Source organism: Crinia signifera, chromosome 3 (genome assembly GCF_055691185.1).
Source record: "Crinia signifera chromosome 3, ASM5569118v1, whole genome shotgun sequence".
Lineage (NCBI taxonomy): Eukaryota > Metazoa > Chordata > Amphibia > Anura > Myobatrachidae > Crinia > Crinia signifera.
Window position 1 is genome coordinate 139,163,065 of NC_139219.1, and position 15,557 is coordinate 139,178,621.

At 42.5% G+C, this 15,557-nt stretch overlaps 1 protein-coding gene across 9 annotated transcripts in view; it reads left to right on the forward strand.

The window, feature by feature from the left end:
* The window catches only part of NHSL1 (NHS like 1), a 208,339-nt gene that overhangs the window by 167,711 nt on the left and 25,071 nt on the right, over window positions 1–15,557 (forward strand). For all 9 annotated transcript variants that reach the window (XM_083176602.1, XM_083176593.1, XM_083176597.1 and 6 more), the window contains exon 3: window positions 14,142–14,275. In XM_083176602.1, the coding sequence (XP_083032728.1) occupies window positions 14,142–14,275 (134 nt within the window). The remainder of the gene's footprint in view (window positions 1–14,141; window positions 14,276–15,557) is intronic.

Consider the following 15,557-nt stretch of genomic DNA (forward strand, 5'->3'; position numbering starts at 1 on the left):
AGGCACGCTTTGATTCATATGCATGCACAGTTATTTAATAAATAACTGTGATTAGTTCAGAATAACCCCCTTATTTCAGTAGCCTACTTGATACAGAATGATTTAATAGTGACTTTACTTGCTCTCCGTTTATCTTTGTGTGTGCTTTGATATCCATGTGAACGAGTTATGTGACTGAGGAAAATGCAGAGTAATATTGAATTACACAATGAGCAAAGGGATATGCAGCATAATATGGGATTGCATCTTGGGCAGCAGGAGGGGAGTATGAAATGTTCCATTATCAGTAAATGCAGAGTAAAATGGAGTTGGTCTTTGGGGACGGACTCCATGATGTGTCTGCATAACTGATAGTCACTGTTTTTACCCCTGTGTTTAGTTGAATCATTTCAGAACAAGTAATAAATTAATGCTATTTAAAAATGGTATTCTTATTTCTGGGGTAAGTCTTTTCATTTACAAAATATTGCTCGTGTTTAATGGGATTCAGTATGAAATCCCGATGGTCAAAATCCTAAATAGGTCAAAATCCCGACAAGGACAACATCCCAAAATACAGAATGTACAGGTGAAACAGTCAACATGACTTTGTGTCGACAAGTCGCAAGGTCGACATGGGTTTTTCACAGTTTTTTTTACCCGAATGTCGACATGGACACAGTTGGAAGTGAACTGCAGCACCTTCTTCAAGACTTGTGTAGTTGTCATTAGTTATGGTAAACATCTAACTACTGTGTAGATTTTGTATGATGTGTCTCAGCACTATGGATACTAAGCCTGATTAAGAGCTTATACTGTCTTACCACTAATCTTACGTTGCATTGGAGGCCTGACATTTAAGATGGAGTCTCTCTGAGGTGGAGGGGTCACTGTCAGGTTTGCACAGATGCCCTGTATTTTCCCAAATGTGAGGGAGCTGTCGCCATGGGAACATACAGTGACTTTGGAAAATCCGGTCTGATCCATGAAATGTGACCTGAGAAACACATATGGCTACTTTAGCTAAAACAGACGAATGTCTGTAAGTGTTACCCATCACACTGTTAGGCCCTGATTTTCCAGCTAGGGGAGTATTCAATTTCATGGAAGCGAGAAAAAAAGGAATTAAGAATGACTTCATATGAAGGTCCAAACCACAATTACTAACTCGTGCTGATTGGTTGGATACATATATATATATATATATATATATATATATATATATATATATATATATATATATATATGTAATATTATAGTATATGGACATTGTTGAAGGATGTAGGATTGGAAGCTTGTTCTATGGAGAGGGGCTGTTAACGGCATCTGTGAGAGGATCTACAGTACATTATTTATAGTGATTGTATAGAACAGATGTGCGGAGAAATAGATTACAGCAGTGATAGGAAAGTTTGGCAACTATCCAGTAAGACCTGTTAGTGTTGAGCCAGAGCTAAAGCCAAACAGTAAGTTCATAGACAGATTATGTGCTCCATGTCCATCCATCAACTCTGACTTTCTTTTGTGTTAAACAAGTTTTTGTAGGCGCCTGGCAGTCAGAGCAGGGCTGAAGGTGGCAGTTCTTCACTGCTGAGGTATAACCTGGGTGGGGTAGCGGTCATGAATTTTTTTCTTATGTGATATGTCCCAGACTACCCTCTGTTAAGTCATGCTGATGAATATATGCATTTTCCTAAGTATCATTTGCTGCATCCAGTTATCCAGAGGATTTTAGTCTAGGAGAATAGGAATTTTGTTTTGAATTCTAAGGACAAATGTGGAAACTTAGTAAAAGCTGTAATTCAGAAAGTACAACTTAAAGTAATGTCCCCGCAGACCCCGCGGTAGCGGGGAGGCTCTGCGTAAGTGCGGGCTCTGGGGGTATGCAGGGTTATTGTAATGCTGCGGCCAGGACTGGCTATTAAAATTGCGCCCCCCCAGTAAAGGTAACAACCCCCCCTGCTGCCCGTGCCCCCATGCCTTACCGTAGCAGAGACCCAGCTCCCCTCCTGGCTTCTGCTTCTATGAAAACAGACCATAATAAAATGTCCACCCCCATACAGCAGACAGTTCTCTGAAACTGTCTGCTGTATATGGGCCGACATTTTGTGATGGTCCGTTTTCATAGCAGCGCTGCAGCAAAGGTCAGGAGGGGAGCCGGGTCCCTGCTACGGAAGCAGAAGAGGGGTAAGGCATGGGGGCATGGGCAGGGGTTGTTACCTTTACTGGGGGGGGGGGCGCAGTTTTGATAGTTACGCCACTGATGCCACCCTAACCTTCTGTGCCTCCAACAGCTTCCATGCCACAAAATGAAGGGGACATAGGCATATGAGCAGGGCCCTCTCTCTCTTCATGTGCTTTTCTTTAAATATATCTCTGCCACCCTGATAATTTGGTGTCCTGTCCACTGATGCCACCCTGATAATTTGGTGTCCTGTCCACTGATGCAACTATCTTTATTTACCATGTACTTGTCCTAATCTGCCTTGTATTGTAATTCGTTATTTTCTTGTATTTTGCGCATCTATGTATTGTCAGAACCCTTGTGGTGCCATAATGACAAACAAAAATAGATACACTGGTATATACAGGCACATACTGTATATTGAAGAATCCAGTCTGCAGAGATGCAGCTCTACCATACCTCCCAACTTTCTTCATTGTAGAAGCCGCGCGAGCGGCCGAAAAGGGGGCGTGGTCTATGCAAATGAGGACGTGGCTTATGCTAATTAAGCCACACACCCATTTTCGCCCGCGGATAGACACTGTGCGCATGCGCACAGCGTCTATTCGGTCAGATTGGGGGGAACTCCCAACTCCCCCCCCCCCCCCCCCCGCAGCGGGACACCGACGGCCGCGGGAGGGACGCAGGAACGTCCCCAAAAATCGGGACGTTCCTGCGTTTAGCGGGACAGTTGGGAGGTATGCTCTACTAGTAAAAGTATATGCCGGTGTCATATAAGTAGAGTTCCAGGAATGTTCTTTGTGCTAAATAGTCTTTATCACGTCAGTATTTGATTAAACAACCAGATATTGATGTGGTCAAGACTTTGACTTCAATACTTCAGCATGAAAACTGGCCAGATTGCATGTGATTGAAAGCAGGTCCGATGCAATCTGCGCTTCACATCGGTGCAGAAGCAATCTGGAAGAACACATCCAGGCAGACTTGGCTGGGATCACATGGGATATATAATTTGCAAGAGGGAATTGTAGGTGACTTCCACTTTGAGAAGTCACCCTAATTTAAGGGGCCTTATAAAGTGACTTACACAAGTGACAGACATTTAAAGATCAAAAATACATGGAGGCAGTATGGCTTCACCAAGTGGTGAATGAAGGTACCCTGTGTAACCTCCCAGTCTAGAACAATCTGCTGCCCAGTTTTCACTGCACAGGTAATGGCTAGGTCCCCTTAGCTTTTTCAGGTAGGATTTAGAAATTATGGCATATTTTTTTAGTTTCAATGTTCCCTGTGTAACTGAAGTATTAATATATTTGCACCTCAAAAGGGACAAAGGAGTTTTAAAACTCAATTGTACCAACAATGACCTGAAGGATAGTCTTCCCCAGCACATTGCATTTACCATTGCAAACATTAAAGCAAAGGCATCTTATTCTCCAGCCATGTGAAAAGCTTCTTGTTTGTACAAGAACACAAAATGTCATACTGCTTTTGAACTACTTTTTATTTAAGGATATTGTGTTTTCAAAATAAAGGACAATGCATGAACCTTATGTTGCCTTTGTCACCTCAATGCAGGCACTAAATGTCTACGCATGGGCATTGCCTACCTTTTGTGCCATATACAGATGGGTTATGACTCATTTTTTTTTTTAAGTTTTCTTTGTTTACGATCATATAATATGTTCCAATTCTTGCCCATACATGCTCTCCTCTCCTGTAATGTCATTTATTTTACATAAACCTATCATTTCAGATCTTTGTAGTGTATAATTTAAACTGACCACTTACAGAATGTATTTACGAACTCTTAAGGGGCATACACACGTAGAGATGTGTGCTAAGCAATTTTGCTAAGCTATTTAGGGTAGGCGATTTTCTGGTGTCCAGATCTACCATGGGGAGCGCATACACATGCAGAGATTTGTGTTAAGCAATTTTGCTTAAGCAAAAAAAAGCCGGGTAGTGATTCAGAATGAGAGATTGCAATCCGTATATCTCTCATTCTGTACACACAGAGAGATTTACAGTCACTTACTAAGCAATTTGACTAGATTTTGACTGCATGCACTGACTTAATTAGCAAGAGATAATTAATCTCTTTGGGCATACACACGGAGAGATCTGTGATTACTTTATAAGCGATCTAGTCAGATTGCTTAGAAAATAAAACAAATTTGCTCCGTGTGAATGCCCCTTTAGAGGTGATTAAAACTGTAATTCTGCTCCTCTGTTTCCATAGTAAAATGCACTGCTTATTGCAACTTGTGCCAATTTGGTTGTGCGGAACCATAAGCCTTAAGCCTTCAACTAGATTCTTTCATTGGTCTTCCAGCTACACCCCTTTTGACTGTCTATCATGGCAAACAAGTGATAACACAAAGAGCCTGATGTGTAGTTTCTCACAGATCTCACAGAAAATTGTGCTGTCCTTTTGTGTGCGTTCTTGCAACAGACTGAACAAACTCTGCAGCACCCAATTTGCATGTTTTGGCAATGCTTGACTGTACTGGTGCATTTTATCTCTCCACCATCAAAGCCCCATTTGTGCCAACATCAACTCCTTGAGCAGCCGCTGCTTGGCACAGAGCCTCCATTTGTTTTTTTTCTCTAGATTTGGCCAATATGGTTGCAGTTTGGAGTTTCCAATAATGCCAGGTAGCGTCTGAGCACACGCTCAGACGCTGCCTGGCTGCTCCTGTCCCTGGCTGTGTGACTCAGAGCTCACATTGCGCAGCCTGCCAGCTGCACTGACGCACTCCCAACCTCCACTCCCACCACCCATTTTGGGAAGGGAAAGGTGTGGGGTTTTTTATTAGTTTTCAATCCTGAATCCTGGGAATTAAAAAATGCCCTGGGATTGGCATTCCTAGATGCAGTACTGCAAAAGAGCATTCAGCTGCATGCCAAAATATGCCCATGTTGCTCCCTTTTTATTACTATGATTATTATTGTTTATTTATATGGTGCCGCAAGGGTTCAATACATCAATGAGCAAAACATAAGAAAATAAATTACAGTACAAGGCAATTTAGGTCAAGTACATGGTAAATAAGACAGTTGCATCAGGGGACAGGACACAATAAAAGCACATAAGTAGAGAGGGCGCTGTTCATGAGAGCTTTTTGTGATCTCTTCAGGTCACCTACCAGTCCCCACCCTGATAGCCCATAGCAACAGACACCATGGGCGAAATGTAATAGGGTGCGATTTTTTAGACATGTGCGATTTTTGGTCAAAAACGGCCGAAATCGCACATTTTCCGAAAATCGCACATTTAATAGGTTAAAAATCGCGGTAAAAAGCGCACTTTTTACCGCGAAATCGCACATTTTAAAGATGCGATTTTCAGTCACACTGAAAATCGCATCCAGATGTTTTCCCATAGGAAACTATAGAACTCGCATATGTAATAGGATGCGAGTTCTAAAGTCGCATATGGGACCTTACCAAAAAACGCAAAAAAAATAGACCAGCTTCTTGCTGGCGATTTTTACAGAACCATGCACAAATCTGTGTGATCTGTGCATGGTTCTGTCCAAAAAAAGGCTAAAAGTTAAAGTAAAAAAAAAAACCGGCGTGGGGTCCCCCCTCCAGAGCATAACCAGCCCCGGGCTGAAAGAGCCGGTCCTGGTTTCATAAAATCACAGGAACAAACAAGTTGGGGTTCCGTGCATTTTATAAAACCAGCACCAGGCTCAAGGGCCGGTCCTGGTTCCCAAAATACGGGGGACAAAATTACTAGGGGTCCCCCGTATTTCAAGAACCAGCACCGGGCCCAACCAGCCAGCAGGGTAATGCCACAGCCGGGGGGAGACTTTTTATACAAGTCCCCCCGGCCAAAGCATTTAGCCCTCTGACCGGTCAGCATGGGCAGGGGTCCTGGGGGAGTGGGGACCCCCCCAAAGAAGGGGTCCCCCCCCTCCAGAACTTACCAGCCCATGCTGAAGCCCGGGGCTGTCCTCGATGCCCCTGGGCGGTGGGCATCGAGCTGATATTTGGTGTAAAAAAATAGATAAACTATTGTTTTTTACTGTGGCACTACAAGTGCCAGCAAGCTGGGACTTGGAGAACCACAAGTCCCAGCCTGCTGGGCATTAAAGGGCCCGCTGGCACTTGTAGTTCCACAGTTAAAAAAATAGTGCACAAAACACACTGACACACATTTTAAATAAAACTTTAATACACACATTACACACATACTAATACTTACCTATCTTCTTCCCGTAGGTAGCCCTGGTCCTGATGTCCTCCGGTCCTGTGTCGGCGTTCCTCTTCATGTCGACGTCCTTCTTGAAGTCGACGTCCCTGTCGGCGATGGCGTCCGGTGTCCGGGTCCGACGAAATCCATGGAGGAAGCTGTGGAAGGAAACCATACTCACCTGTCCCAGCGCGACGTAGTCCAGGTAAGGGTCTTGGAAAAAAAACAAACCGACACCCGAATCCAAGCGGACACGACGGAGACGCACGTGTGTTTGTTTACATCGTGCGGCTCCGCCTCCCGAATGCCGCTATTGGCCGCCTTGCGGCCTAGCGGCTCCTGATTGGCCGCTAGGCCGCAAGGCGGCCAATAGCGGCATTCGGGAGGCGGAGCCGCACGATGTAAACACCGTGCGTCTCCGTCGTGTCCGCTTGGATTCGGGTGTCGGTTTGTTTTTTTTCCAAGACCCTTACCTGGACTACGTCGCGCTGGGACAGGTGAGTATGGTTTCCTTCCACAGCTTCCTCCATGGATTTCGTCGGACCCGGACACCGGACGCCATCGCCGACAGGGACGTCGACTTCAAGAAGGACGTCGACATGAAGAGGAACGCCGACACAGGACCGGAGGACATCAGGACCAGGGCTACCTACGGGAAGAAGATAGGTAAGTATTAGTATGTGTGTAATGTGTGTATTAAAGTTTTATTTAAAATGTGTGTCAGTGTGTTTTGTGCACTATTTTTTTAACTGTGGAACTACAAGTGCCAGCGGGCCCTTTAATGCCCAGCAGGCTGGGACTTGTGGTTCTCCAAGTCCCAGCTTGCTGGGGAGGCTTGCTGGCACTTGTAGTGCCACAGTAAAAAACAATAGTTTATCTATTTTTTTACACCAAATATCAGCTCGATGCCCACCGCCCAGGGGCATCGAGGACAGCCCCGGGCTTCAGCATGGGCTGGTAAGTTCTGGAGGGGGGGGACCCCTTCTTTGGGGGGGTCCCCACTCCCCCAGGACCCCTGCCCATGCTGACCGGTCAGAGGGCTAAATGCTTTGGCCGGGGGGACTTGTATAAAAAGTCTCCCCCCGGCTGTGGCATTACCCTGCTGGCTGGTTGGGCCCGGTGCTGGTTCTTGAAATACGGGGGACCCCTAGTCATTTTGTCCCCCGTATTTTGGGAACCAGGACCGGCCCTTGAGCCTGGTGCTGGTTTTATAAAATGCACGGAACCCCAACTTGTTTGTTCCTGTGATTTTATGAAACCAGGACCGGCTCTTTCAGCCTGGGGCTGGTTATGCTCTGGAGGGGGGACCCCACGCCGTTTTTTTTTTTATTTTATTTTTTTACCCAAAATCGCATATATGAAAATGCGCACATTTTCATGACTGAAAATGCGCACATTTTCATGACTGGAAATCGCGGCAAATCGCATTTTTTGCCGCTAATTCGCATCTCATTACATATGCGAATTCGCGGCAAAAAACGCGATTTTTAAAGGTGCGATTTGGTGCGATTTTTTTTTAGTCTAAAAAAACGCACCCTATTACATTTCGCCCCATATCTCATGACATACCAATGCTGTACACAAATGCATACATCATTGTGTACATGGGCTGCACATGCACAGTAGTAAAAAAATGAACCAAGTCTGAATCAGACATAAAGAAAGGGCCACCAGGAGATGACGTCAGGCAAGGTCAGTTAGGAACAAGTTTACATATGCAGTCAGTTCTACCCTGGGTACATTTCCCTGCACCCAAAGCTATTCCATTACAGACCCATGATCCACTCTTAAACAGCCCAGAGGCAGTTGTTAATGCTAATTTCTACTTGCAACTATGAAGGCACTCGACACAATATAGGCCGCACTGGAAGCCCAACTCTATAATTACCACTGGAAGCCCATCTCTATAATTACTACAGCCCCACCGGGGGCTGCATAACTTGGCTGCGCACCCTCGCCAGGCCACGTGGTTGCGAAACCGTTTGTTCTTTAGCCACAGTAACCCAATGTGCCAAGCATCACTATTTTTATTGAATCTACCCCTACTGTGTGTTGAATGCTTGCTGGAGATTTTACCAGTTGAGCAAGTATTTTACTTGGACTTTAATAATAAGAATACACTGAGCATATTATTCTCTTATTTAGTATATTAGCAGTCCGCCCTGCTGCAAATGTTATTTAGATGAAAAAAATGTATATTATTCAAATAAGATTGAGCTTTGTTTAGTAGCAAGTAAGTGCATTAATACATGCCGTCTGTGTGGAATGGCAATCTGCTCTGCAAAAGTACAAATCTGTTATATCTATTATAGAAGTAATTGGGATAAGTGGATTCCTTTATTTTTACACATATATAGAGGGATAACTGCCTGCATTGCCGTTTTGCGGCACGGCAGTACATGCTCGCTTTATACTTAAGCTTATACTTTTACTATGCCAGCTGGAAGTAAGATCTTCTGGCTGCAGCACCTTTTCATGCACTAGTATCGAGATATTATAGTGGAGTCTACTAGGGACTAAAGCCAACAGGTGCCATTAAATCAGGAGAAGGTTAATCCTGGCAATACATACACCATCGTACCTGTTATTTTGGCACCTTGAGTGCCTATTTATTTGAGAAATTAGAAAATTCAAGATTGTTCCCATTTTAGGGTATATGGAGATCAGCGGAAAGTGTCATTTACGGCCAATTCCAATTCCTTCAGACAGTTATTGTATAGGTGTAGTATACGAATATATGTTTTTATTATTTTAACTATTATTGTTAAACTGTATAGAACAATTAGCCAATATTATGTGACAGACTTATGTCACATTAAAATATTATTGGAGCTATCGCTGTAGTTTACAACACTCCAAACAAGCTACATTATATTATCTCCAATGATGTTATTGCTTGGACTGTTTTACTACACAATTTAGCTACAGCTTAGCCACTGTGTAATGACTGTCCTTGTATAAAACGCCAGATGCCCTCCGCGCTCATTCACTTGAGCTGTGTATCTGCTGAGTCAGATATTTAAAGACATCTGCTGTACGTTATTGCAGATACATGTCATTTACAGTAAGCGTGCATATTTTAGAAGGGGCTTTACATCTGTTCATTTAAAATATATATTTTTTTGTCATATAAACACAATGATATATTTTAATGTGTGCAGATTAACCCTAGCAGACCAAAAACAAATTCCTAGTATACGCAAGTATACCTGGCCAATAAAGCTGATTCTGGTTATGTAATGATATGCAGCCTGATTCAGAGTTGTACACAAACTCAGTGGTTTACATATGACACTAATATTGAGAGATCTGCACATGCTCTGATCTCGTTCTGAGTGATCGTTCAAAGTGCCCCAAGCAACCGCTATCGTGGCAACAAGCAGCGTTGTAATAAGACGGGCTTACTGAATCCAGTGGCAGATTCAGCAGCGCAAATATGCCAGCCATCCTGAGTAACATGAGGGTGAGTCAGATGACCGCTGTTAACATAGATGATCCAATCTTTGGATGCAGCAGCGGATCACAGGAGCCAGCAGGACAAGATGTCTCCTGCCACATTAATGACAAGCATCGTAGCTAGTACTGCACAGAGTATATCTCTGGATTAGGCCCATAACCATTGTCGGACATTTGTTAAGTAAATCGATGCTGACCTATTTCTACAGATTTAATGATTTTTGTGACACAATTTTGAAATGTCCCAGTGCTCTGGGTTACAGAACCAGCCATATAGCGTAGTGGGTGTGGCCTAAGTTAGGATGAGACCATCATGATCGTTAATATAACCTGCTAATATGGCATGGTCACATCTTAGCACACAGACCAAGAGAAGGGGGATTTATCATTTGTCAATACACAGAGAATAAAACTAGGGACACTTGGGGCCTAATTCAGACCCAATCGCAGGGCACATTTTGTTTGCAAATGGACAAATCCATGTGCATGCACCACAGGCAGGGCAGATATAACATGTGCAGAGAGAGTAACATTTGGGGGGGTTGTAAAACTGAAATCTAAATTGCAGTGTAAGAAAATATCATCCAGTATTTACCCTGAAACAAAATAACTCCCCCAAATCTAATGCTCTCTGCACATGTTACATTTGCTTCACCTGCAATGCAGCATGGTTTTGCCCATTTGCAAGCAAAATGTGCCCAGCGTTCAGATCTGAATTGGGCCCTTAGGCACCCTTTTTGTTTTACGTAGATCATTCGGTCTTAACCTGGGATCAAAAAATGATCATGGCTTATGTGTAAATTCAGAAAGATGGCACAAGCACTATCTTACTGAAAACATCACTAAAAACATGGTACCCCAGGAGAAACATAAGGAGGCAGCGCACATTGGCCAATAGTGGGTACACACCCTGCACCCATGATAAGAAACCCAGTTGTGCTAACCTGTGGATACACTGGGGTCCAATACAGGTAAACTGTGCAGTTCTTCATGCATCATTGTGCTTAATCTGCAACTTTATACCAATTCATTGGTGACCTAAATCCCTATAGACACTATAAGAGCAGCTACAAAGTAAATAAAATGCTAAAGTTTTGAAAAAAGTCTTGGAATCTCTGTGTATGGTGGAACATCTAAGTTACGCCATGCCTCACACCATATGGGGCAAATGTATAGGTGTATGAGGGCACATCTGTATATAGCGAGTTGGGAGTAAATAAGTAAAGATAGATAAATGGAATTTGTATAGTTAAATTACAACTTTGCTTAGAACTGCTAATAATCCTTCAGTGTGTGTGACAGAGCTACTATAAACTCTTTTTATTCTGTATTGTGTTCACCATATAGGTGTGCTCCACATTACACAGCATTAGATCATTTCTTGTAACTGTTTCAATTTTATTATCATCTTCCTTTTTTAATTTGCAAATTACATTATCCCGTGGTTAAGCCCCAGGAGACCCGTAACATTCTCAGCACCATTACAGCTTTAGAACTACTATTATTGAAGTCCTCATTGCAGTCCTGATTGTAAAGTACCGGATATGAAGCCGAATTCAACATGGATTGCTTATTACAGAAAACAATTGCCTGTGATCAAAAAGTCCCCGCCCAGAAAGAAAGAATAAAATCCCCTAGCAAAATTGCAAGTGCATTACAAATAGAAATGCCTTCACAGAAATCCAACCATCGAATAGTTTTTTCCATCTGCGCCAGTGTAGGGCTTCCGCTAATCTGCTAAAGAACCAGGCTGAAAGTGGCCATTGCTGATTGCAGAGCACCCAAAAAATGAGTGGTCACACCTGCGTTTTCACAAACATAACCGTAAACGCCATATTTCCGCCACTTAACGCTGACTTCCTGTCAATCCAACTGCTATGCATATGGATATGTATTCAATAATTGTGGCCAAGCATGTGCAGTGCAAACACTGTGCAGTCATTTGCTAAACGATTTGCATATTCTCTGCTTAGCGATCCATGCTGAATTAGGTTCGTGGATAAAACATTGATTTATTGTTATTATTGAATGACTTTGGGTGTGAGTGTATGGCGGCAACAGACAATATGCTACACATGCAACAAAATGTGTTCCTTCCAGCACTAACGGAATACAATCACCAGTCAATAGCACCTAAAGCTGTATAAACATTTTAAGTGGTCTATGTACAAAGCTACTTTAAATAACGAAGTATGAACTTAATAGTGTAGAAGATGGCTGTTATTACACAGCGCAGTATGCCTGATCAGTCTGGCATCACAAGCAGCCATATTGCTGCTATGGGGACATCGGTGTATGCAGCCAAATCAGAATATATATACCATATATCAGGTATTTCATGCATACAGTGTCTAAGGTTATTTGCAAAATGTAATTTTATATAACATTATAGGTATTAGCATTTATTTATGACGCCACAAATTTCCACATTAGTATGTTTAATCATATCCATTATATTAATAAGTACGGTTTAAGCCTAGATCCTGTGGTCGGTTATTTTGTAAACAGAGATGAGATTTGTTTTAACTTGATATTTTCTATACATTGATACCCCTTTCACATTGCACTTTTAAAACGGTATATTGCCGTTTTTTTTCCCCATTTTAAAACGTTTAAGGCTGCAATGTGAAAGTGCCAGAGTTGATTTACCGGTTAAAGATAACCGGTATTTCAACACGGTTAAAAAGCAGAGTCCTACTCATTTTAAAGCCGTTTTTTAGCCAGTGTGAATGGCTCTATTTCAATGGCTTGAAACGTGTCCCTTGGGGGTTAAACGGGTTGAATTTTGAATGGTATTAAATGATTTTTAAAACGGTTTTCACCTGCAATGTGAAAGGTCTCAAGGCTCAGACCCGTTTTAAAGTCCCATTTAAGAATACCGTGTCATTACCCATGTCTGCAATGTGAAAGCAGTATCAGTGATTGTACCTGACCAACGTAGTGCAATTCTCTTTTCATCCTTATGGTGTGTACATACGGTGAGATGTGCCGTGCGATGCGATCCCCGATGCGATTGCATCGCACGGCATACATGCAATGGCATACAATTTTGACTACATAGGGGTTTATTCTAGTTCATTCTTACTGACAAAATCCTTCTTAGATGGACAAAACCATGTGCACTGCAGGGGGGCAGATGTAACATGTGCAGAGAGAATTAGATTTGGGTGAGTTATTTTGTTTCTGTGCAGGGAAAATACTGAATTCATGATTTTACACTTCAATATAGATCTCACTTTGAAGAAAAACCCCACCCAAATCTAATTCTCTCTGCACAAGTTACATCTGCCCCACCCGCAGTGCACATGGTTTTGTCCATCTAAGAAGGATTTTGTCAGAAAGAATGGACTAGAATAACCCCCATAGTGCAGATCTGCACTATATAGTCAAGTCAGCCAAGACTTTATGGCTGCGAAACGGGAGTGCACACCGGGATCGCAAGGGTTAAAACCCTTGCGATCTGCATGCGATACTGATGTGATTCTGACAATATAGTCAGAATTGCAGGGTGATTGTACCCGTGTGTACACACCATTAGTCATCCCAGGAATGTATCCACAAGCAACTGTGACATTGTAAACATAAACACTGCGCTTCCTCTCATTATCCTGCTCACCTGCATCCTGTAAATAGTTCAATACATTGCTATTGCAGCAACACATTATAGTACACAAAGAGGACGAGGAGGGGGCCGGGGATCTATAAACATGAAGAGGTCTATTTATTAAAGGTAAAACTATGCGGAAAAGGCAGTTTAATAAATACCTCAGGCAGGAGGTATCATAGAGATCTAAAGCACTAGGAACACAAACATTGCAGACCACAAAGTCCATTATTCTTAATGGTTCAAGTGTCCCTGTCAGATCCGTTATCATATGAATTTTAATTCTAATATTGCCAAACCGATACAAAAAAATCAAAACAAAAGCACTGGAAACCATTTGCATCTTGATCATATACGATGGAATATAGCACTGTTCAGAAGTATGTTGTGATTGATTGATTCATTCATTCATCTCTGATGTGGACAGATTGACTGGTGATTATAGTTTCTCTACAAGTGTAAAATCAGTACAAGTATTTATCAAACTATACTTAATGATTTTATTCATTAGAATGTGCAATTAAAATGTACACAATTGCTCTACAAGACCTGCTTTTTTATGTCATCCCTACAATAATCATTAGGAATTCTGCTACAGTTCCTACATTCCACCGTTTACAATCTGGAACATATTCATTGCTTTATCTGTATTGCTCATTATCCTGTCTCTATTGATCTATAATTAATGTTTATACTTTTCCCCCCTCTTTATGTAGAATGTGACAAGCTCCGCAGGGATGGCTATCGCAGCTCACAGTACTATTCCCAAGGACCAACATTCTCGTCATCACCAGATATGGTTTCCACAAGTTATCAAGAAGATGATGATGATGATGATCACAGTCGAAAGGTATCCTGTTGTGTACTTTGTTACGGGGCCTCCCTCTCCATTGTCAATTGGGGGTGCACAATTCCTTCAAAATGTATTTATATACCAAATGTGTCTGCTATCTTAATGACTGTATTTTAAAATTTGTGTTCCAATGTGGGCTCTTCTATACATCCTGAGGGGTCTATTCATGAAGCCGTGTTGAGGTAACCTTTATCAAGTGCATTCTATAAAATGATACGTAGCAGCTGATTGGTTGCCACGGGCATCTTCTCCACTGGCTCATTTCTGCACTGTTTTCACTGCTTTATGAATAGACCCCTAGGCCTGTCCACCATGCTGGGTAGACAGGCCATGGGCGCATTCTCACCTGCCCAAATGTAAGGGAATTGGGATGTAAGTAGGAACATGTGGAATTAAAATAGAGAGGCCCAATGTAGTGCAGAAATGACGCGGGAAACAAACTCATGTAAAATTGTTTCACGTTAATCCCTGTATATGTTCTATTCTGATAATGGTAGGGAGTACTATACTAGTGTAGAGTTGATTTTGTGCACTGTTCAGTGTAAATGGTAACAATGGTCTGGGCAGCTTTGATTTAGTATATTTCTTCATCTCCCAATCTGTTAGATCTCAGCCGCAGATTGGTGACAGATGGAGTGTTAGGCTGCATGTATAGTTATCACACTCACCACCACGTGCTTTCCTGCAGGATTTTTCTACATTAGCTAAATTACCATAAGACGGATAAGCCACCTGCAGCCATTCTTCCATTTTGGGTCCTCTATTCTTAAGAGGAAAATCAGCAGCGCCCTTCTAGTTAATTCTTTCATATTCAGCTATATTGCTCAAGCCTGGAGAAGTTTTCCAGATAGTTATCACAGCACATAGCAACTGTCAGTCAGACCAGATAAATTTGTGCTTGGTAACTGCTGTGGAACGGGGTCTGAGGTAAGGCAGTGTTTCCCCCCCCCCCCCCCATGGCTAGCTCTAGTTTTAGGCAGCTGGCTAGGGTGCTGGGATCTGGGAAGGCATCACTGACTCTGTCTATCACAAAATTAAGAAAGCCTAAACATCCTTGTTGTACCTAATGCAGGTGGCAGCTGTGAGATATGTTTTGCCTAGGGTGCCTGGAAGCGTTATATCGGTCCTTGCTTTAAATGATAGACACACAAGTGGAATCAATATGCACTGCAGTTCTAATACACTTTGTGTATAGCAGCTTTTTCTGTAGAGTTTGTATCATCAGGTTTACCTATTGTATTGAATGTTTAATGCTTAGCATGTTCATCTGCAATCACTG